Source organism: Apis cerana, linkage group LG10 (genome assembly GCF_029169275.1).
Source record: "Apis cerana isolate GH-2021 linkage group LG10, AcerK_1.0, whole genome shotgun sequence".
Lineage (NCBI taxonomy): Eukaryota > Metazoa > Arthropoda > Insecta > Hymenoptera > Apidae > Apis > Apis cerana.
This window is the reverse complement of record NC_083861.1, coordinates 11,468,432-11,493,087: the sequence shown is the minus strand read 5'-3', so window position 1 is coordinate 11,493,087 and position 24,656 is coordinate 11,468,432. Positions and strand designations below refer to the sequence as shown.

Genomic DNA, 24,656 nt, shown 5'->3' with positions numbered 1-24,656 from the left:
CTTTCCTATTCCCATCCATTGAAGAATGATCAAAGATAGGATCGTGGAAGCGTAAGAACAGCGGCTTAAATCATTAGCAACAATATAGCGATCGATCAAGAGAGCTGACGTACATGAAAAGAAGCCAGCGGCAAGTTGCAATAGGGCCAATTTCTCTTTATCAATGATCGCCCTGTGGTTTTCTCCGTGGTCATAGCGTGTGTGTACGTAACACACGGAATACACGTTGGTGTTATATACTAGCCAACGCATAAACTGTTGCTGCGTGTGCGTACAAGTTCAAGAACAATGGCAGTTCACGATCTGTATAATGTATGTAGTAGGTATACACGATTTTACCATGCGACGGTACTGGCTCATTGTGGTGGCGGCGGCGGTGGCAGCGGGCAGCTCTCGTGCCACTGACCCACAAACATACTTACCTATGTTATACTATGCTCCTATATACATCGTTCTGCCGTTGTCGCTATGCTTTAATGCCCGTACACACCGCGTTTCCGCCTCTCGAAACACGCTTGTGTACGTCGTCCTTGGAAGATTTACTTGCGGACCTGATTGCAATCCTGATGCTGCTTCGTGAATTTTTCATTCGAGCCTGCACCACCGTGAACTGAAAGTAACTGCGTGTCGAGCAACGAGGGCGGTAATTTTAAGGCAAATTTCTAAGAATTTATGTTTATGTTTATGTATATATGCACGTATATTTGTTTCAGCTGGGCTCGCTTCAGGATAGAACGGATTAAAAAAATTGGATTTTGTTGGAAGAATAACATTGCCGGATATATCGATGTGCTTTACTTACGGTTTCATTTTACTTTACTTAGCGTCCTCTGGCGCTATTAAAAAGTTGCGTTCTAGAATGGTCATGGTATGATGAAGATTAGATTCGTATCCTGCGACATTAAAATTCTTAACGTTGATATATCCGCGTTATGCATATTGATATTGTATGTACGTTTCCTTTTCACGCGCTTATTTTTTTTTTTTTTTGAATTTTATTTTTACTTTCGTGAACCGTTGTTACTTTACATTTTAAATAATCATATTATAAGATGAATTACAATGAATTTTGATTTAAAAAAAGAAAACACATTTAAATTTTCACAGGAATGTATAAATATGTATATTGGATTAATAACAATCAAATTAGAGATTAAATGTTTAAAAACTTGGTATATAACTCTTTATAAATAACATTCGAATAATTTGATATAAAGAAAAGAGTTTGTATGAAATTATAGCGAATCCATTTTACGTGAGATTGTAAGAATTGAACATTATTCGAATTTAGATCGTGAAAAATATTTATAATCCGTGAAAAGAATGACAGATATCCGTGTATAACTGTATCTACAGAAAATGGTGGCCGCGTGTAATCCGCAACTACTTTACTCCCGCGTTTTACTCTCCATCTCAATTGTCCCACTTGGTAAACAGGACAAAACTGGAAGAGCAAGGCTGAAATCCTGCACGGAGAGACGGAGAGCGGTGCACGAAAAAGAGGTAGTCGATTCGCTCGACTTTTTGCCATCATCGTCGTGAATACAAGACGACGAGAATCGTCACGATGGATAGTGGCAGGAAGCAACGGGATGGAAGGAGAAAATGAACAGCCGGTCACGTTAAAATCGTGAGCGGTTCGTTATTATCACTGTTGCGACCCACTCTTGGTTTCTGATATCAAACAAGCTGGAAACAATTCTTCTTCCGCCTCTCACTCCCTTTCCATTGTTTTCTTCTTCTTCTTTTTCTTCTTCATTTTCTTTCTCTTCTAACCTCTTCTTCGTATTTGTTTCAGACTAATCCTGACTTTGTGCTCCAATTGACCTGGCTACCGAGAACAAAAGCCTCGTTTGAAAGCCTTTGATGGATCACGGGACCGAGTATAATCGCACATGACGTCGAGAAGAAGAGAGAAAGAGACATATTGTTGCGTTATTATTAAATTTTTAAGTGCATAGATAGTAGCCGTAATAATGTATCTATCAGTCAGATATTAGCGAATCGATTAAAATTCTTTTTATTATAGATGAAAGGAAACAAATGGATTTTCAAGACGAATAATAATTTTTTTTTCACTTAAAAAAGAGATTCAAAATGTCGTATCGATCATGTATATATTCATATACTTGTTGAAAACATTATTTATTTATATCACTTTCGAACGGTCCATTTCATTTTTCATCGTATAAATTACAAAGGATCTCCGTTAATTCCGATTGTCGATTTTTTCCTCTGCTCGTTCTACTTTCAGTTAAGATTATAATTAATAAAGAATAGTCTCGGTAATCTCCTTCTTTTATCATGGAATTTAGAACATTTTTTGCCGGCGATTCTTGATGAAAAAAAACTTTACGAGAGACACAACGCGCGCCACAGACGGGATTATTTTTACGATCAACGCCAAACCGACCGCGCATACCAGAATCAAGCTAGCCGTCAATTGGCCTTTTTTTTTCCTTTTTCTTTTTTCTTTTTCGTCTGTCCGGCGAATTGAACTGGGTCACAGTTTCGTTCGCGGAGCTAGGGCAATAGAGACGGAACCTTTACCTAGTTACGCTTTCGAGAATTGGGATGACACCACGGAGAGTTTGATCGTTGCCCAAATTTCTCCCCTCCCTATGATTCTGGTATACCCAAATCCGGAACCTGGTTCGTACAGGGGGGCCCCCACGCTACACGGAATGTCCTCATTCTTTTTGAGGCCTCGGGGCCTCGAGGGCCGCGTGACTTCCTCGACGTAACAACTGGGAACCGCGACGATGGCCCCACGTGAAGCTTCGAATTCGTCCCTTCGAATTCCGTGGACGTGATACGTCGTGGCTAATTTTACCACGAGGCGTTCGAATTAACTTTGGAACAGGGTGAGGGTAAAGGAAAGAGTTTGATGTCGTGATACCGATTTGATCGGTTATTTTTAATAATATCTTTTCACTTTTTGAACGATAGAAGATTAATATAAAATACCGTTTAATAAAAAGATAATTATGCTTTTTAAAGCTCAGTTCATTTAAATTCACTTTTGTTTATAAATAACGATGACGCGTCTTAAAAATGGATCCTGGTTGTTTCTTTGAAGCAACAGGTGGTTATTTCCATCCGTCCAACTTTCTGTGTATCGCTTCTAACTCATGCGGAACCTATTTGTCCATTTTCTTTACTTTTCTTATTTGAGCCTAGTGACGAATAATCGTAGAATGGCTTACTTTTACTTGAAACGATTATTTCTCTTTACGCTTGTCGTACGTTATTTTTTAGCATATCTTTTAAAATATTATCGATCGTATTTTCCAATTATTATTCATATATTTAAAGTTTTCGAATATCATGTATACTGGATTATTTAACAGGTTTATTAGATACTTTCGACTCCCGATATATTATATATTTATAAAAGAAAACGCCGTAAACGTCTTTCATAAAAAAAAAACTTAACCTACGTTATTAACAGGAAATATTAAATCTGCATTTGCAAAACATTGCTGTTCCTCCATACACATACACACACGTACACGCGCACATACACACATACATGTATAACACGCGACACGCGCGTCCGTCAAATTCTGTATTGTGGGGCGTCAGCCTCGAAACACAACGAGTTCGCCGTTCACCAGCGATCATACCGGCGCTCGTCTCGGCGTGATAAACAATTACGAAACGGATTGTTAAAAAAGGAAGCGATACGGCTCGCGCATATTTATGTAACAACCGCGCAGGCTCAGCAATGGCCACGAGCGTGTAACGGCAACGCGAGTAAAGTTTTCTCGTGAGTTCGTGTGCGCGTAACATCCGTATCGACGTTCCAAGCGGTGTGCATGCGCCCACCCAGGTTTGCCATCTCTCCTGTTCCTCTCGTTCCTTGCACACCTGTACGTTATCACGTACGCCTTTTGGTCACGCGTGTGTGTCACACTTAACGCCTATCTCTAGTCATCGAGCAATGTGGTAGGATCCACGGGTATACCACGAGCAGAAGTTTCACTCGGTCTTCGGCCCCGACTTCTCTCCTATACGTTCTTTTCTATACGTTTATGCGCGCGCACACGTACGTAATGTACGGACGCCTGTAAACGAGGCTGTGCGTTTGTGAAATCGTACGTGTGATGTCGTACAGGTATGCGCATGCGTATACGTATACGTTGGAGGCTCGTACGCGTGCTACCGGTCGTTTAATCGGAGAACGGGCAGGCAAGTCCTTGGCAAGGCCGATCGAGACATCATCCAGCCACCTTTTTCCAATTAGCGGACTTCTGGTAATCGGCTACCGACTTCCTACGAACAAACGCACGCGTCAGACGCGGTGTTTGCGGATTGCCTCATCCTCTTTCGTACACGAGTAGGAGGTATGCGTTGCAGATGTTTCGTTGCTTTCTTGTGCCTGTGCAGTTTTTATACCGCGTGAAATTTCGTTTCTTCGAGATTTCGATCTCGATCTATTTATATATATATATATATATATATATATATCTATTTATATATATATATTTTCGATCGATTTCGCACGATCGTGTTTTTTACACGCGATAATAATAGTTACGATTTATTTACGAGTAATTCTTTTTTTTTTTTTTCTCTTATTCGTTTCAGTAGCTTAATTTCTCCCTCGAGAGAATTGCGCAACATCGACCTTGAAGAACAATTATCCTGACGAACAAGGAAATTTTTCTTAAAGCTGGAGCGACGAGGAAGGTACGGAGGCTGCTGGTTTGCGAAATTTACGACATCACACCGTGGGATTCTTTGTTGCAACTGACAGTCTGTCTGTAAAATTGTTTGGTCAAAATTGAATTGGCCAAGTGCACAGTTTGTTGGGTAAAACGCAATGAAAGGATGGTCGGTGCCCACTAGAGACCCACAGACCGTGCTTTTCGCCCGATTTACTACGGTCAAATTTTACAGAGGAAGCCGTCTGTCGCTCGCGAGATAACATCTCCAAGATTTTCCACGCTTTGCGAAATTGCGGTTCCATTGAAATAATTGTTAACGTTATACGCACTATATCGTAATCTATAAACGAGTTAATTTGTTTCGCGTCAAATCGTCAATGTGTAAAATATTTGCACTGGAATGCGTATGCGGTCGAATCGAAGGAGACTAAAAGGACTCGTAATTTTTTTATAACACCTTCGAGATAATTTCCTGGCCAAGGCCTCGAGGAGATTCATACAGGTGCGAGGTACAATGTTAAAACGAGATGCGGTGGCCACAATCGGGGGCCGCAAATCGTTTTTCTTTGCCACCGTAAATTTTCAGCTGCATCATTCATTGTACAGGGACCGTTCTGTCCAACTTCTGTCCAATTTTCGAAAGTTAGAATTTCCTCGTGTTTACTAACAATCGTCGCAGGATTTAAGTGTCATCGAAACCTGTAGAATTATTTACGGCCTTCCGTTTTGAAACATAGCAGAAATCTTCCGTACCTGTTCCTTCACCAAACATCGCAACTAACCACTCAACTGTGACTTCTTGTTAAATTGGAATTTTTAAAATTTCCAAAATTCGATTATATGTATTTAATCCAGGAATAATTTACACGGGACCTAATAATTTGTTACTCGTTTCTATCAATTTGAAACGGTAGAATAAGAACGAGGAACGATTACAATTATTTCTAGGACACTTTTCAACCGTGCGTTGAGATTTGCGCACGCGCACTTTTTATTCTATTCCTCTCGTACAAATTGAATCTTTACTTATCCTCCACGTTCACGGAATACAATGTAAGTATGTAAGTACCTCAAACACAATTCACACTTGACTTCTCGTACACGTTGTTTTATGTATGCGAACCTACTTTCCTGGCGTCGTAAATTTTTGATATCTCCCGGTAACGATAGATGGTCCATCGTTCACCGCCGACTTTCTTCGCGGCTTGAATGCCGCAATCAGGTGACGCTGCGTGTTTTCAGTGAAAAAAATGCGCCTCATGCAAAATGCATGAACTAAAAAAATCACAATAAGTAAAGGTAAAGGTAACCTCTTTGCGTTAAGTTACTTAAGTTTGACTTCACGTTTCGCTTCCATGATTTCTGATAATTTAAGTCCTAAATAATAAATTGATCATCGAAAGTTATCTCTGAATAATAATTGCAAAGTTAAAATCAAAATCAAAATTTAGTTACTTAAGTTTGACTTCACGTTTCGTTTCGTGTATATATATATATATATATAACTTAATTTTTGAATAATAGTTTCTAAATAACTGGGTAAAGTTTAAAATCAAAATTTAGTTACTCACTTAAGTTTGACTTCAGGTTTGTATATATACATATATATCCATGATTTCTGATAACCTAACCTTCTAAATAATAAATTGATTATCGAGCGAAAGTTATATCTCTGAATAATAATTGTAAAGTTTAAAATCAATTTTTAGTTACTCATTTAAGTTTGACTTTACGTTTCGTTTCGTGTATATATAACCTAATTTCTGAATAATAATTTCTAAATAACTGGGTAAAGTTTAAAATCAAAATTTTTAATTACTCATTTAAGTTTGACTTTACGTTTCGTTTCGTGTATATATAACCTAATTTCTGAATAATAATTTCTAAATAACTGGATAAAGTTTAAAATCAATTTTTAGTTACTCATTTAAGTTTGACTTTACGTTTCGTTTCGTGTATATATAACCTAATTTCTGAATAATAATTTCTAAATAACTGGGTAAAGTTTAAAATCAAAATTTTAACTTAGTTACTTAAGTTTGACTTTACGTTTCGTTTCGCGTATATATACATAACCTAATTTCTGAATAATAATTTCTAAATAACTGGGTAAAGTTTAAAATCAAAATTTAATTGCTCAAATTAAGTTTGACTTCAGGTTTGTATATATATATATATATCTCCATGATTTCTGATAACCTAACTTCTGAATAATAAATCGATCATCGAGCGAATGTTACATCTCTGAATAATAATTGTAAAGTTTAGAAGCTAAATTTTAAGAAGTGTGTGTATATTATACTTGCACAGAGGGCCGACAGAGGTCTCATCACACCGTGTTTACGTGTTGGACACTCGGACTCTTAGGAAGCGTGTCGAATCTCGCATGGCAAAATATTTTCGGTGGTGAGCATGGAAGCACCGCAGGTAGGTCGAGCGTACGGAATCGCGCCTCGCAATATTTAGACTCGTACTACTTAACCGTGTATAAAGGGGACCGTGTTGCGAGACGACCGATTATTCACGGCCCTTTTCTTTTCTTCGCTTTTCGAATCCCGGAAGAGTAGACCCTTTTCCCGAGTTCGTTGCACCGACAATACGGAAGTCTCGGCAAGTTTCGTAGGTAAGCCCTTTTACCGTTTCACTCGAAGAACCGTTTCCCGTTAATTCTCGCTTACCTTTTTCAAAACCGATTTAAGTTCTGCATTCTCCACCATCTTTTATCTTTTCATTTACCTTCGGAAAAATGTCGTTAAAATAGCGCGCGGATCAAGGAAATGGATTGGATGGGTTTGACCTCACGGCACTTTTATCGCCTCCGCCTTGGGATCGCGTGTGAATTGTTGTCTAATCGCTTCGTCGACTTCGATTGCTTTAATCGTTTCCTTATCCTTGTCATTACGTCGCACGAGAACAGCTTCGAAGGTTTTTCCTTTATTCTTCGCTCCGTGTATTATATCGACTGGTAATGCGAAAAATAATTTTCATTGGAACAATAATAGTAATAATAATTCTAATAAACGTTATCGTTAAAAAATTATTTTCTTCCATTTTTCTTTTTAACGCGTTCTCGTTAAATCGAAAGTGTTATACGCTCTCATATTTTATATATATATATATATTTCGTTTCACAGTTTCAGATACCTACTTTAGACGGTACTGTACACAACTATCGTGTACACAAAGGCTACTTCTATTCATCGAGCATGCAGGGGCTAAGCTGAGAAAAATACTATTTGTGAATCGCTTCGTTGAACGAGGGAAACAACGAAGAAGATGTTGCTAACTTCCTAACACGTGGTAAACGATACAGGGACGAAAATTTTTAAGGAGAATCCTTAAATATTTAAAGCGTTACGCGTGTCGTATTTTCGACGCGCGACCATCGTAAATTTTCCAAAGTTTCAATAATAAACAAATATCGCCCCGGCTGCAACACACGTGTTTCTTCGAGATCCTGGGCACGTTCCTGTGCTTGGAACGTCTACGTCAGTCGTGCCGTCCACGTGTCATTTCTCTGTATCGAATGTTCACGTTCGGAACAATGTATGCAATTTATCATTTCATGAATAGAAGGCACAGAGCGCAGGTACGAATGAATATTTACAAAGAAGGTTTAATCTTGAGCTAAACAATAGAAAAGAAGCGGTAAAAGGGATAATAAATATTGTTCGTATTTAAATACTTTCTTAATGTTGTATTGTTCCAGCCTATTGTTAAGTAATTTACTTTTAGCAGTTAAGATAATTTAATCCAATCTGTTAAATAGTAATTTGTTATATGTATATATAAATTTAAATGATAATATGATATACGTATATGAAATGATATAGAAATATTTAATATTCCATATTCGATATTCCATGCTTGGAATATTTATAAAAAAATGAGAAAAAAAAACGAGCAAATGTAGAAGAAAACACGCATAAACATTTTGACAATCGACAAGCGTTGGATTCGCCAGAAGGTGATATAATTTATGATCTTTGTTTGTTTCCAAGGTCGTAGTTAAAATCCTTAAATCCCTCGTCAAACCTTCCCGAATCTCGGGAACCGTTAGGATTATTCGATTTGCAGAATTTTACTGCTGGTAATAAACGAGATTTTGTGCCGTTGTTTTTCTGACTTTTCACCAGGAACCTCCAATGACTATTACTTATATCCCCTATTACCTTTACTTATATATATATTTCAAAGATTCAGTTTGCGAATTCTTTCGTTATCCTTTTGATATTTCTTTGTGCACATGGATTTACCGAAAATAAATAAATAATCACTCGCTATCGCGTTATCCTAACCTTCGTAGCATGATATACGTTGGATCATTTAATATTCTCCAAAACTTTCGTTCCATCGAAGGAACGGAGATGGCGCTGTAATCCTCGTAACTCCTCCATACGTACCACGCACACACACACACACACACATACACACACATATATATATATATAATCTCTGGATCGCCGTTTCCGGATCATCGACCACTGATCTCACGGTTCGCATACTTTTCAAATAAACTTGGAAACAATTAGGTCGATCTGTTGTACCGATGCTCGCGCAGGAGGAAGAGAAGGAGGAGGAAGGCGGTCGAATGGTACCACTAGTCGCAGTAGCGAAAGTGTAACCGACCCGTCGTAGGGGAGAAGTGGGGCTCCTGTTTGTTCGAATTCGCGGAAAGGGCCCTCCCCTCCCTTCCGACGATGACGTTCCGACGTTGCGTCAAGGAGTGAGAGAGAGAGAGAGGAAAAAAGAGGCCTTCCTCGACCGCGTGGCGGCCGTGTAGGGGAGGAGTTGGCTTCGACGCCTAATTAATCGAAAGTTATACAACGATTATTAGAAGCAAATCGCCGCGAAACGTTTTTCAACGTTGTTTTACGTATCGCGACGACTTTTTCTTTAGATTCAATTTCTCGCCATTGGCGAAATTACATTTTACTGTTTCCCGGTCCTCGAGCAGGACTTCGAACAGGAGAGGAGATTTTCCTCGATCTTTCAAGCAGCTGTGGGAGAGCGTGTCGATAGGTTCATTTACGGTATTTCGTGAACTAGCGGTAAAACCAATTTTTTCTGCCGGCACTTCCTCAAAAGTTCTGTTTTTTCTCTCTCTCTCTCAGGGGCGGCCATTGTCACGGATTTATAGGGTAACTGTAAAAACCTTTTTGAAAGGGTTACTCACCGTTTCTTTTTTTTTTTTCCCTTTTTTTCAAAAATTCACCTAGCTACCTGACAGTTTCATTCCCTCCTTTCCGGATTTTTGGTAGGACAGTACCTCCTACGGCAATTCGAGAAAACGAATTTCCGTGAATCTGTTCCTTGTATTATCATTATTATTATCGTATTACGTGTTATTACATTTTTTTTTTTGGTATTACATACTTGAAAATCCCATTGCACGCAAGAAGATCGATTCACGTTTTGGAAAAAAAAAAGAAAGGAAAAAAGAATGTGGAACAAAGAGGGAAAAAAAAAAAAGAATCGTTTCGAATAACGTAGTTACTTAGTGTGCATAAACGCTTTTACGCGTTTCCCTGGCGGGTGTGTAGCTGTTCGTCCATGTGCCCGGTGAAGGTAAAAATTACGAAATTCCCTCCTCCGCCAATTAAACGATCAAGAACATACGATACGACGCAAAAGTAAGAAAAAGAAAAATTCTGAGACCAATCCCGATTAACTATCTATACGACAAACAATCGGACGAGGATCCTGACTATTCGATCACACGTTCGAGCTATAACTATACCCGTTCTTTTTAAGAATATACGTGTCGACCACCGCGTTTCACTTTTGCTATTTACAACAACTAATGGACACGTTAATTAAAGAAAATAGAGCGTCGAGATTCTATTGAAGCTTAATTCCGAGGACTGGCGCGAGAAAGAAGAGCGATATCCGACTCGTTTAACCTCGTTCGATCCCAACACCAATACCGCTTACTTATTACTCCTCACCTTTCTTAATCTCGATCAAGCCGAACACACACGCGTTCCATCACCCGGTTCGTTCTCCGTGCACATATCCACCCGTTTCGTTTCGTTCGGTTTGGTTAAAATCTATCGAGATCGGGGAAGGGAGGAAGCATTTGTCTCCGGATAGCCCGATACCCCGTTACGAATGCGATCTGACATGGGGGGAATTGATCGGTTCGCAGTGGTGGTGGTTGCGCGGAGGAAAATGGTGCGGGGCCGAAGAAGGTGGTGGAAGAAGAGCAGAGGCGAGCGAGGGAGGGGGAAGAAGGTATAGAGAGTGGGGGCTTCGAGGGCCCCCCTCTGGCTGCCTTCACGCAGGTAGGGGCCCCTGTCGGTCGGCTCCGCGTAAGACCCCTCGCAGTAAGGGCCCACAGGCCATCCAGTTCGTTTCTTCCTCGCCTACTTTTAGGAATTAGTCGCATCTCGTCCGGCGCCACGCGAGCCACAGGCCTGTCTCTCGTCCGTGCTGCATCTACGAGGCCTCCCTCCGCTATCTCTCTTCCTTTCTTTCCCTTCCTCTCTCTCTCTCTCTCTCTTTCCCACCTTCCTCTCCCTCTCTCTCTCCCGCCCCCAATGCTCCTCTCTCTCTTCCTCCCTCTTTCTCTCTCTTCCTCTGTCTCCTTCACACTCGCGTTCGCCCGTGACGTTATCAACCGGGACGCAAGGATAGTGCGGAATTGACGAGACAGGAGGAAAGAGTTTTCCGAGCCGGGCAGAGATAAATGGGGCGAGCGGATATCGGAGGACGGATATCGAGGAAGATAATTTTGCGCGAGTGACCGTGAGGGAAGTATCGCGGGAGTTTGAACGCACGTCGTCGTTGCACACGCGCGTGGTTGCGCGTATATCGCGGTCTCTCCCCGTCGCGCGCCCAGGGGAAGGAAAGGCGCGAGTGTTTCGGGCGGGAAGAGGAGGAAGAAGAGGAGGAGGAAGAAGAAGAAGAAGAGGAAGAGGAAGAGGAAGGGCAGCCCTGATCCAATTCGATCTATGCTGGAACGCGTATCGGTTGCCACCGTATCGGACAATTCGGCGAGGGTGGTGAGAGTGGATCCCTGGTGGATGCTCGAGGAGGAGAAGAGGAGGAAGAAGAAGAACACGAGGAAGAGAAGAGGAGGAAGGGCAGCGTCGCAGTGAAAGTTCGGTGGTCACCGTCGACTCTAGCCTCCGATTATTCTCGGGGAATTGGGCGATTTTCGATCGAATGCCGTCCACTTACAGACACGACTTCGTGCTTCCGTCGTTGAGATTTGTAGGGGGGGAAAAAAGTACGTCTCTCCCTCTTGTTTATTCTTCTATTTTTTTTTCCTCTCCTTCCCGTTTCTTTCCTTTATTTCCCTCTGCCCCCTCGTTCCTCGTTCCCCCTTGATCACCGCGTTTTTCGCCGTGTCTCGTCGTCCGCCGGCCTTCCCTCTCTCGCCCCCTTTTCCCCCGGTGCTAAGCCGTGACAGGTGAAGTCTCGTACAAGTGATCTTGATACCTCGTTCTCGAAGAAAGCCGAGCTCCGCAAGGGTGAACAACGACAAGTGTCTCGTTCTGTGAATAGATTTATAAGGGAAGGTCCTGAGGACATCAACAATTCCACTCTGGATACCACGCTGCTCATATGTAATTATCCATGATATTATCGATTTATTATCCTTCCGCACGATCGCTGGATTTCTATTTCTACGCAATTTAACATCTCTTCTTCACGCTTGAACATCATCCAGCCATCGTGCCGCACATCCTCCAACACGGGAGGAATCGTTGAGGAATTATTGTAAATATTGTAAATACCGGAGAATACCTCTCTCTTCCTTGGATCGAAATCCAAGCTTCTCTTCCAGGAGGCTGAGAAGAGAATTCGCGAGGGTGATAAATTTCGTCGAGGATCGATGAATTGTTATTCGAAGGAGAACGGGAACGTTTGCTAGAGCAAACGTCGTTGCATTTTTATGAATCGATTCCTGCTCACAATTTCTTGTACCACATACGTCACTCGAGTTACCACGCTTTCTAACGATAGAACCCGTGTCTCGTGTTCACGATCGAAGTTGCGAATTCCGGCCGACTTTTTTTTCTTTTTTTTTTTTTCGAGTCCTCTCTCTCTCTCTCTCTCTCGTTTTAACAATCGAGGTGTCATCCGAAGAATCAATAATGGGATATTAAACTTACTTAGGCAAGCTGGTTTATCCTTGGATTTTCGTAATTCGTCGATACGTGTATATATATATATATATATCTCGTGAAGGAAGGTCAGGTCTACTTGTTTGAATGGACTGGAATTCTTCCGGAACAGTGTTGAGGAAGAATTCTTTAGAGAGTGCTACCGATGCGACCCAGTAAGAAGTCGAAGACACTAGAAATTGAGAAATCGAGGAAACACGGCGTAAAAAAAGATTATATCTGGCGAATTTATCGGATAATAAACCATCTGATACGCCTGTTTTAGAGCGTATTGAAGAGAGAGAGAAGAAAAATTGGTACTTTACGTAACACGGATAGTTGGAAATATATTTATATAATTTATAGGAAATTTGAATCGGTATGGAAATATTACCGAATCGCACGTGATGTGTAGATAAAAAGGTAGGAAAAAAGAAAAACATCGCAGAAGAATTGTCGTTACACGATTTGACAGATGAAGGAGATCTTGATTCGATTCAAATTCGCGTAAAAATCTATATACCCGTGGTCTGATAATGAATAATTGGATTGGAAAAGAGAGGAGCAAAAAAAAAAAAAGTCGAAAAGTTGACCGCGAGATATTTTATTGCAACGCAAACAAATCGTGATCGAAGAAATTGACAATTGAAAATATCGTTATCCTTCGATTCGTTTCGAGAGGCCGTTCGCAACGTGTCAGTGGGACCTGGCACTAAAACCTAACAGTTAGTAACGGGTACTGGTAACCGTGTCATAAAGGAGGATCCTCCGCAGCATGAAAGCATTTCGGTATTTCGGTGTATCCAGTGTATATATATATATATATTAACGATCGAAATCTCGTCGTAAAAATTTGTCCTTGTTTCCTTGTCGAACAACGAAGAACGAAACCTCTTCCGTTATCGTACTTCTTTTTCCCTCCTGACTATTATTCCACGTACAATTGTTATCCGTGTGCAAAATTTCAAACACGTTTCTCGAAAGATTAAAGATCGAAGTGGAATCGAGTGTTGAATCGAAACCGAGAGGGATGGAAGGATCGGATTGGAACGATATAAACGAAATTGCACCATCGCGTATATTTATATAGTTGGGAAATTCTGTTTTCGCGTCGAGCAAAGAGCCGGCTCGAACAACGCGAGTTAACCGTTGAATAATAATAACGAGGGTAAAACCGTTTCTGGAAGATATTTATTTTACGAGATATCTTTGTTCACGATCTTGGCGATCTTGGTGCCGCAATCGCCTAGCCTCGAGTGTGCCGTTTCCTCGAGCGCCCGTCTCTCCTTCTCGTTTCGAGAAACGACAAATCATAGCCCCGTGTCCGGGCCATCCGTTCGAACGAATAAATTCTACTTTTGTCGTCTTTGCCTCTCTCTCTCTCGTCTTTCCCCGTTGTGTGTAAATTTACGATCGTAACCGATCGCCTCGTTACTCGTCTCCTCTTCCTCGAGAAACCGATCGCACTGTTACCGTGCCTCTTTATTCGAAAACAACGTCCTTGTCCTTGACCGAGACCACGAAATTTCGAATCCCTCGTCGCGCAATTTCCATCGAGCGTCGAACGCGTACCTTACCCACACATCGTACGAAATATATATATATATGTGTGTGTGTGTGTATATATATGTACGTACGTATATATTATACGCGCAAAAAAAGCTAGATACGGCGAGCAGTACGGCGTCTCTCTCTCTCTCGTTGGTTCTTTGACATTTAGAGAAGGGGACACGGCTATTAAGGCATTCGGATATCGAGGAGCGAAGAAGAGGAACGAAGTAGGAATAAGAAAGATTATACGCGGAGACGAAAGAGAGAGACGGAGGCTGGCGAGGTGAAATTTCTCCCGAGTGACTTCCTTTAGCTTCGGCGGACGGCCTCGAGTGGGGAGGGAGGAGAGGGAAAGGGAGGGGGGATCGACGTGTTGGCGTGAGGTTGTAGACATCTCGCGAGGCGGTTCGTTGCTCCACGATGCCAATCCACGATTGGCTCGAGCGTGCAGTGTCAGTGTCACGAGCATTCGGTTCGATTTCTCGGCGGTGTGCTCGTATTTCGGCCAATTACGAGCACGGTCGGTCGGCCAACATATTCCCGGGAAAATTCGTCACGCTCGAGTAAATTGGACAGATTCGACCTAGGTCAATGCTCCAAAATCGCATATCGGTCGCGTTTCAGCAAGTGTATACGCCTTCTCCTTCTTCTTCTTCGTCTTCTCTCTCTCTCTCTCCCTCTCTCTTCGAGAGTAAACATCTCCTGCTCCTCCTCGAGTCGAGATACGTCTCGTCCCGTCCGATCGAATCGTAAGGAAAGGATCGAAGCGTTCCTTCGATATTTTCCCATCTTGGAAACTTTCGATGTGCGCGCATTCTGCACTGGATCTTCCGGGAGCGAGAGAATCGAGGACGAAGAAAGAGGAAGCGGCTGTGAAATTGTAAGCAAGCGAGTCAACTCGGTAGGAAAAGCCCCACCGTCGGGGAGGCTGTTTTTACGAAGGACCGACCGAGTGAAGAAAGAGAGATGTGGGGGCCTGGATATGATCCAACGATTCCGAGACGAGGCGAGAGAGAGAGGGAGATAGAATTACGGAGGCAGAAAGGGAATGCCGTTGGAGGGACGAGGAAGGAGAGAGGAACGAGAAGGAAGAGAGAATAACAGCGTGGTGGGGTATTCCCCGGTGGTAGCGGCGTGGCTCGAGAGTAGGTCAGTGTACCACATTAACCGGTATTCCAAAGCCGGGCTAACGGAGGGAGGGGGGAGGAGGGGGGAAGGAGGGAGGGCTTCCGACTCGTCAGTTCCGCAAGCGATCTATAGATATACCTCGGCCAAGAGACTCGCGTCCACGGTCGCGTCCCCTCGTGCTCGCCTCGCTTTGTTCATCGCCGGTGGATCTCTTACCGAGTACCGCTACTCTTCCTCCTCCTCCTCCTCCCTCTCGATCGATTCCGCATCTGCATCGATCTCTTCGGTTCGATTAATTCGAATTCGCGCGTCGATCGGGGGAGGGGAATTTATCTCGGTTACATCGATTTTTTTTTTTTCTTCTCTTTTCTTCTCACCGCGCCGGACACTCGCCTCGATTTTATCCGCCTCTCCCTCGTCTTCTTTTAACCTTTACCTTAATAGTCGGCGCACTTTCTCCGTTGGCAGCACCTCCGGTGCCAGGTTCCCTCGCGTACGCGCTTCGTACGCGCCTCTACGATGCATTTCGATGTCGACATTGAGGCGAATACCGGAGCGGCGGAGTTCGTTCGCTAGGGGGGGGAGGGGGCAATTTCTCTCGCAGCAGATGAGGATCCTCTTGGCTCGCCTCGCGGTGGAGCGATTTTTTGAGATAATTCTATCTAACTTCCGACGCAAAATTTTCGTACGGAAATCGGATTGCATACATATTGAACGAACGGTCGGGGAGTGACTCGAAGTAGAGGTATTTTTGCACGGAGGAATGCGAAGCGCTACGGGGAAGGCGTTACGCTTTTGCCGGCGTTCAAGTCTCCGATTTCCATGCGAGCGTGGAATTTCCGTTCGATTTTTTTATCACGAGACTCGAGTGCAATTTTCGAACGAAAGTAATCCTTGCTCGTCCAAACCTCGTCCAAATAACCCACATAATTAACCTCAACTTAATCGCTCGGCAGCTAATGAAGGTTCTAAATATAACCCCGTTTCAACCATACCGCTATGACAGATAACACCCTCATTTCGACTTTTATCTCCGCCACTTACGCGATTAAACGCGAAAGTCGACGAAACGCATTCCTAATGCTAATACGATCTAAATGGCCGATCTTCTCTTGGCTTCCGCCGGAAGTGTCATCAATAATTCTCCCGAAAGAAAATCTCCAAAAGAACACACTCCTCCTCCCCCTCCTACCCGCGTTAAAAAGCGAAAGAGCAGGGTGGACCTGGTAAATTGTTGGGAAGAGGAAGAAGAAGAAAAAGAGAAAGAGGTGGCATCGCGAGTGCGACTCGTTTCTCGTCGATGTGGGTCACCGCGACGGGGAAGCGCGATTCGCACGCGCCATTTTTCGCAACGAAAAGGAAAGCCATGGCTCGCGCGCCTAGCAAAATCCGACTGGTTTCGCGTAGGCCACCTCTCCGTACGAGCGCAACTCGTAACGGTGCTTCGACCCACTTCCGTTTCCCCTCACGCCGCTCGGATATAGTTTACCCAGAGTAAACCACAAGCGCGAGGACTCCCTCCTCCACAACCCTCCGCGGATTAAAAGCTCAGAAAAAACGAATCGCGTTTGAAAAATGGGGAAAAGTAAATGGGGGAGGAGCGAGGGAGCCGCGGAGGCGATCGATGGATCCGATCCGCAAAAGTGTGCCAGCGCGGGAACCAATGGCTCGCACGCGCCATTTTTCACAACGAAAAGGAAAGCCGTCCGGACAAAATCTAGCCGATTTGCGTAGGCTTCGACCCGTGCACCGGCCTGTAACGGTGCTCCGGCCTACTTCGGGCCCCCACTGTAACGCGAGCGCGGTATAGTTTCGGCGTATGGTCACGGATGCGGCTCCTTTTTCCTCGGAAAACGCGCGCCAATTGTTCGATAGAGGTAATCCTCTCCTCCGATTTTTCTCCTCGTATCGAGATTACAATTAAACAGCGATATATATATATATATATGTATAACGCGTGAAACGCGTATTCGAGACGGTATTATCTTCGATAAATAGCCGGTGATCCCATTGATAAGTAGCTCACCGAGACATTGTCGTAGGCTCGAAAAAGTGGGACCGTTGTTCCCCCACCGGGGAGGGAAGGGAGGGCAGTCCGCGCCATTGGACTAACGGTACCCGGCGAACACGTCACACGGCAGCCCCTCTCCTCCTCCTCGGTCCCTCGAGCGGGGACCTCCAACGCTCGTCTACCGCAATCGACAAGGACGGGGCTCTAACCGACGACAAGGACGGACACGCGCCATTTGCATGATTCCCATGACGCGGATGCGCGGATCGAGGGAGAATCGGAAGCTGTTGGAGCTTGTCAAATGACCGCTCGAGAGATACATATTTTCGAACGCGGCGATTCGGTTGGTCGAGCGTGCCGAGCTAGCGTGCCACTGACCCAGTTAACAGGAGCGAGTCTTTCCTCTCGAGAGAAGCGGTATCTGGCTACTTAACTCGGCGATACCCGCGCGCCTTAACGCCTTCCACGTTTCATCCTGGGGCGACACCCTCTCCCCGTCGGAAGCGAGAACGAGGAAATGAAAATTGGCTGTTTCAGGTCCCCGCGGCGCCGTCGGCGGTTGCAGCACCCCCGGCAGTAGAGTGGATCCCTGGTGGAACCCTGGTTCCCTCTTCCCCTCGACCCCTGGGCCCCCAAGGATCGACGAGGGGGCACCGGACAACAGCAGCGGCGCCTTTCACCCGTGCTCGCCGCCCAGCCCGTCCCAGCGCCACCCTCATCACCAGCCCAACGCGTGCAGGAACGCGTCCACGCCCTACGCCGTCTCCCCCAACTTGCCCCCTTCGTGCTCCGCGCCGGGCACGCGCCCCGCCGATGCCGTCGTAGCCGCGCCCGTCGTCTACGGCATCGCCTCGTCGCCGCCTCAACCCTCGTCCTCGTCGTCGTCGTCGTCGTCGTCCTCCTCCTCGGCCGGCAACCTAATCCTCTCGGCGCTGCTCGCCACCACCTCCTCGGAGGCCCAGCACGAGAACAGCGGCGAGGGAGCGGATCCCTTGAACGGAATCCTGTCGTCCCTCAACGTGCGGATCAAGACGGAGGAGTACCCGAAGATACGAGCGGAGGAACGAAGGGCGGGGAGCAGCATTTCGTCGTCGCCGTCCTCCGCCTTCAACGCGTCCCTGCTCACCTCCCTGCTCTCCACCTCGTCCAGGATCCCCCCCTGCCAGCGCCAGCGCGGCGACACGGACCAGCCCCCCCTCCTCAGACCCCCCTGCGCCAAGCTCGAGTACCCCCCGCCCGAGGCCACCCCTGCCGCCGACCAGGAGCAGCGGCACCGGCAGCAGCGGGGCGGGAAGGGAGCCGAGGGCGGGCGAGGCGCGAGGAAGCCGGACTACCCCCAGCTCGTGGTCGGCCAATCGTCGAGGGAGGCTGCGGGGGAGGAGGCGCTAGGCGCCACGTCGCCGTACGACGCCGTATCGGGGAGGTGCGGGCAGGGGAAGCAGGGTGGGAAGGGCGGCTCGTTGGCCAAGGACGGGGTCGCGCCACCCTGCGCAGTGTCGCCGAGCTCGGACCTCGTGGTCGAGATGAAGTACGAGACGCAGTCGGGGCCGCCCGCGGCGCCCCCGCACCTCAGCTCCGCCGGGGTCGAGCCCCCGCACAGCAGCCAGGGGACGGGGCTCGTGGTCGGCGGCTCGCCGGCCGAGGTGGTCGGGGTGGACAGCTTGCTGCTTTCGCCGTGGGGCGCGACGGGGCCGGATTTCCTCGAGCCGCCGGACGTGAAGCAAACGGCAGCTGGTCTGCAGGACGCGTGGGACACCCTCCTCCTCGGCTCGTCGGTCGGCGTCGCCTCCGCCCAATCGTTGGCCGAGCTCAAGCCCCTTCCGCCCTTCACCGGCTACACCGGCCACCTCAGCATCAACGGAATACCCGGCCACCACTACCACACCATAGCCTCCTCCGCGCAGAGGCCCTCCTTGCCCTCCTCCTCCCCCACGTCCTCCTCCAATCAGGAGTACTACGAGTCCCCCGTCGTCTCCTCCAGCACTCCCTGCCCCCAGGGCACCAGCCAGAAGCAGCAGCAGCAGCAGCAGCAGCAACAGCATCAGCATCAGCAGCATCAGCAGCAGCAGCAACAGCATCAGCACCACCAGCAGCAGCTGCCGCAGTCCTCGCAGCCGGTCGACTACGACATCGAGGACATAGCGGAGATAATCGGGTCGGCGATAGCCGACACCACGGTGCCGGGCGGCGGGAACGGGCCGGGGTCGGAGCACGACCCCGAGGCGTCGCGCGACTGGATCGACATCGCCGACTGGATCGACACGGCCTGCTCCCCCAAGGCGCAGGAGACCACGTCGCCGAGCCCCTACTCCCAGATATACGGGACCGCGACACCCTCCACCCAGGCCCAGCAGCACGGGTCCACGCTGCAGAGCTTGCTGACGCACGGCTACGCGCCGCTCATCAACGCGAGACTGCAATCGGCCAACGCCGCGCTCCAGAACACCTCCTGCGGGGAGACCCCGTCCTCGACCAGCCCCTATCCACCCGTCAGCCCGCCCGGCAGAGTGTCCACCTCGTGCAGCCCCGACCACCTCTTGCACTCCTCCTTCGCGGCACCCTCCCACCCCAGGAAGAGGTCGAGGCCAGCCCCCGCCTCCCAGAACCCGTCCAAGAAGAGCCCGGCCGCGACGGCGCTACCCTACGGGACCGAGTCGGGGTTGATAGGGGGCAAGGAGAAGCCGGTGCACAGATGTTCCATTTGTAACAGAGGTTTCCTCAATAAGAGCAACATAAAGGTGCATCTGAGAACGCACACGGGCGAGAAACCGTTCAGGTGCGAGGTGTGCGGCAAAGCGTTCAGGCAGAAGGCGCATCTGATAAAGCATCAGCAGATTCACAAGAGGATCGGCAGGGATTAGGGAAGAATTCGTCGCTTCCAACCGCCCCTCGAAACGCGACCAGATCGCGAGCTTGCTTCGCTTTGTCCCGCGAGGGGGAGTTCTACGTGCGACGCTGTCGAGCAGCTCCGTGGAAGAAAAGGGAAAAGGGAGAAGAAGAAGAAGGAGTGCGTGCGAGGAGTGGTGCGGTATCGAAGAGAAGGCGCGATCGAAGAGAGTCTCGTGGGTACGAAGCCTTCCGCGTGTGGGGACCTCGAGCAACGGTTGTTCCGATGGATGTACGACGTCCCGAATGACGGAACAAGTGAGATGATCTCTCGTGCTGTGTTATACATTGACGACGTTCAAAGTGAGTGGAAACCCACTGTAGCGCGGTGTGTACATATATATACGTATCGATAACAGAGCACACGTACGCGGGTACGTGCGTATATATAATGTAATATGTATATATATACATATTATATACGTAGGATATACCGTAGAACGAACCGAGAACGATATGAAAATTCTATAATTCCGTCTATGGATAATTCTATGGATAAAGCATATCTTGAACGTAGAGCGTATATATATATATATATGTATATATATATATATATAGATACTATACGTATGTAAGTCGAGGAATTTGCTCCTGGAACGACGGTGGGGCAAAGGAAAAAAAGAAAAAGGAAAAAAAAAGGAAAAAAAGAAAAAAAGGAAAAAAAAATTTTCTCGTTCGATCTCTCTTATCTCTTTATCTCTTACTCTTGCTCACTTTTCGTAGTCTCTCCATTTCCTGCCTCCTCCTCCTCCTCCTCCTTCTCCCTCCCCTTTCCTCACCCACTCACAGTTGCAATTAAATTTACGTTCCTTCCAGAATTTATCTTTTTTTTTTTTTTTTTTAATAACAATAACCGTAATTATTTAAAGTGTATTTAAACATCACCTCGTTATAATATGTATATATATATATATATACATAAATCGTTCTTCGTACCTCGACCGTTTTGGCGCGCCACATGCAACTATCTCCGGGTTAGTCGATGTTGCTTCGTGTTCGAATAGAACGGTATCGAAACGAAAAACTTAACTCCGTAAGTTTTAATTACGTTCGGATCGTTCAAATTTTGTCTATCTCTTGTTCTTGGTTCCAGAGGCAAATTCCTAAGCTCCGCACAGAGATACATATGTATACATATACATGTATAAATAGGTGTAACATAATAACACACGTAAGAGGAAGTGACGAAAACTACGCGAGGCGCGGCCACGCGTATGGCCTCGCTACGGATGTACCTAAGCTCTTCCAAATACGTTTTAATTTTTACTTCTTCCCCTCCTCCTTTTTTTTTTTTTTTTCTTCTTAAATTAAGTAAATTCTCTCGTTTTATTTATATCGCTTTTATATTATATACTTTCACGCGATTGTCCCGCGTTTTTTTGTTTTATTTATTTTCTTTCTTTCTTTCTCTCTCTCTCTTTCCCTTTCTCTCTCTCTCTCTCTCTCTTTCTCCCTCTCTCGTCGGCTTATCTTTATAAGATAGTCGATCGTTTTTTGTCGCTTTTTATTTAAGTTTTTCATCACTTCTTCGTTTTCTTCCTTAGCTTTTCATCTTAATGCAACATACGCAACATATGTAGAACGACAGTTTTAGATCGTTTTGAGGACATCCTTTTCAAGGCTGTTCGAAGATACTCACGTTGCGCTTCTCTTTTCTTTTTTTTTTTTTTTTTTTTGTACTTGGCGGTTGTATCTGTCGAGGCTTGTTTACGGGTTTTCTTTTTTCTTTTTTTTTTTTTTTTTTTTTTTATTTCTTGTCCTTGTATTTTATTACTTGTCTTCTAAATTTTTCTTCCCTTTCTTTCTTTTTTTTTTCTCTTTCCAGAAAATTCGATCCTTGGAATAATATACATATATACATATATATATATATACATATTATATATTATTATATTTTATATATATATATATATATATATATATATAAAAAATCGAATTATGCGTATTTAGAGATATTATCATCATCAAATGAACCACGAGCCTTCGATGGATCGACCGACGGAGGTTGACAATACACGACATTCGAACTTCTCGGAGAAATATTCATTTATCAATTATTTTTTTCGCAATCTATATATACACACACACACACACACATATATATATATGTAAATGAAAATCAATCGATATTTTATTATCTATCTCTTATTGTCCTTCCTTACTCGATCCACGAATTCTCGTTGACATTGTATCCTGTGTTGCAATGGTCGGTGGCTGCGAATTGTAATTTGTATAAAGTCAGAAATATGTGGATTTTATTTATAAAAAGGAAAAAAAAACTCATGTTCGATTAAATGATTGTTACCGTAATAACGGAGAATAATTCGTTTTACTTCTCATGATCTCCTTTCCTTTCCCCTTTCATCTCCCCTTTATCGTCATCCACTCAATCGATTACTAATCTGCTTCATTTAATCAACATTTAAAACAAAAAAAAAAAAAAAAAAAGAACGATAACAAAATAATCAGTCGAACAAATTGGATCGGTAAAAATGCTTGGCTCTCTTCTTTATCTTCCAAGTTTTGCAGACGCGCGGTTTATAAGCCGAAATGACACGAAGTTTGCCACTCTCGAGTGGAAGTTTAATCGAAGCGGAACGATATCGACATTCGCAAGGTGAAAGTTGGCAAGCCTTTTCGTCCGAAATAATCAGGCTGTAATACACCGTCGAACGACGAAACGTACCCTCCGCGGTGTTTATGGAGCCAGCCAATCAGGAACCACGCGCAGGAGATCTGCGTTGCGTGTCCCCGCGTATCCGGATCTCCTCTCACGTGTTCTACGTGCCCGTTTTCTTTACTTTTATTTCACCTTAAGTGTGGCACCTCGAAGGGGTCCACGTCCGTAATTCCGCGTGCTTGCTTGCCTCGCTGCAACGTGCGCTGTTGCGCGTTTTCCATCCTCGCATTCGCGCTCATCACACGCTTCCTCTGATAAAATTTTTAAATCGTCTATTTTGGAAAAAAAAATTCGAACAACGTTACTCCAATTTATTCGTTATAATCGATCCGATTTTCGTGTAATCTTGAACGTTGAATTAATTTCGCTCGGTCGAGGATTTTAAATCGCCGTTGCCTCGTAGTTCGTATAGCGCGTTAACCGCGTTACGCGGGAGCCGCCCGCTGTACTTCATAATCTCCTGCTCCTTATGCTCTCCTTATATTTTCGCGTATTAAAAGAAGAGAAAAATTGCGCTTACATAACAACAACAATAATAATTTATCTTCCGTTTTGCCTTGAAAGAAAGATGTCTTTCTCAATTTATTATCCTTTTCTCCCCGTTCCGTTTCCCCAATTAAATAATAAGTAGAAAGTTTTTCTCCTTCTCCCCCTTCGAGTTATCATCGCGCGCTTCTCTCGTACAATTTAATCCTTCGCGGGACGAATTTCCTCCTCGAAAATGGCCAAATGGATTGCAGCTTCGACGAGCTAGCTTCAATTCGAAAATTAAATTTTTGGATACAGATTAAATTACTTCGATCCCCGCGTACCAATTCGACCTGACGTCGAGGCTCGTCACGCTTCGCAGGATGGGGCAAGAAGGTGTTGGTCGAGAGGAGAAGGGGAGAAAAGGATCGGTAGACAGCTTCCGGAAACAGGTTGTGGAATAAGAAGAGCACGGGCCCATTGTTAAATGTAATAATATAACGGGGTTACGGTCCCAAAGGTTATACGGCCTCTTCTCTTCGTGACGTTGTCTCCGCGGGGAGACAGGGAGCGCGGTGGGACGAGCGCGGTGGACGAAAGAGGGAGCGAGACGGAGATATTCTTATTTTGGTTCGACTCGCGAGATCCGTTAAAACCACAAGCGCGGATCGCAGCCACGAATGAATACCCTTGCGATAGACCTTGCGATAGACGCTCGGCGTTCGAGGCCATTCGGGTCGCGAGCGTTGCTCAACGAATCCCGGACGATTCGTCTGATCGATTATAATCGAGGGGATATCGAGTGGAAGGAAGATTAGGAGTTGGAAGAAAGGGATCCTGGCGTCCAGTCAGGCCAATGACCTAGATTTTTGGGCCCAGCCAAGGGGCTTCCTACTCGAGATCCGAGTGAGTTAATACATCTTTTCTAGGAGACTGGTTGCCGCTGTAAGAGGATTCCTTGGATCGCACAAGGAAATCGGGGAATGGGAATCGACTGCATACCTCGAGTCGATACGCCTATGATCGATCTCTCTTTCACCGGTGGAAGATGTAAGGATGAAATTTTGGCCCGTCGAAAGATAATTCGATTTAGAAACGGCGCGGCCGTTAATATCGTAGAAAAATTCCAGCCTTGCGCGCCGCGTTTCGCA

General features: G+C 45.3%; 1 protein-coding gene and 1 long non-coding RNA gene across 9 annotated transcripts; both read left to right on the top strand.

Moving 5' to 3' along the window:
- The first annotated feature begins 25 nt into the window (after positions 1-25).
- On the top strand, positions 26-8,949 carry LOC108001518 (uncharacterized). 8 transcript variants are annotated; one of them, XR_009831473.1, is made up of 5 exons: positions 26-643; positions 714-1,637; positions 1,799-4,346; positions 4,591-7,293; positions 7,805-8,787. It is a non-coding gene; the product is annotated as an uncharacterized LOC108001518 (long non-coding RNA). The 8 variants fall into 8 exon arrangements; XR_009831472.1 differs by having other exon boundaries at positions 26-947; positions 1,108-1,637; XR_001766727.3 differs by having other exon boundaries at positions 26-951; positions 1,108-1,637.
- A 270-nt stretch (positions 8,950-9,219) lies between these two features.
- Positions 9,220-22,680, top strand: LOC108001428 (uncharacterized). The gene is made up of 4 exons (XM_062080734.1): positions 9,220-9,290; positions 10,819-10,954; positions 12,085-12,241; positions 18,009-22,680. The coding sequence occupies exons 1-4, from the start codon at positions 9,220-9,222 to the stop codon at positions 20,330-20,332; spliced, it is 2,688 nt and encodes an 895-aa protein (XP_061936718.1). The 3' UTR covers positions 20,333-22,680.
- The last annotated feature ends 1,976 nt before the right edge of the window (positions 22,681-24,656 follow it).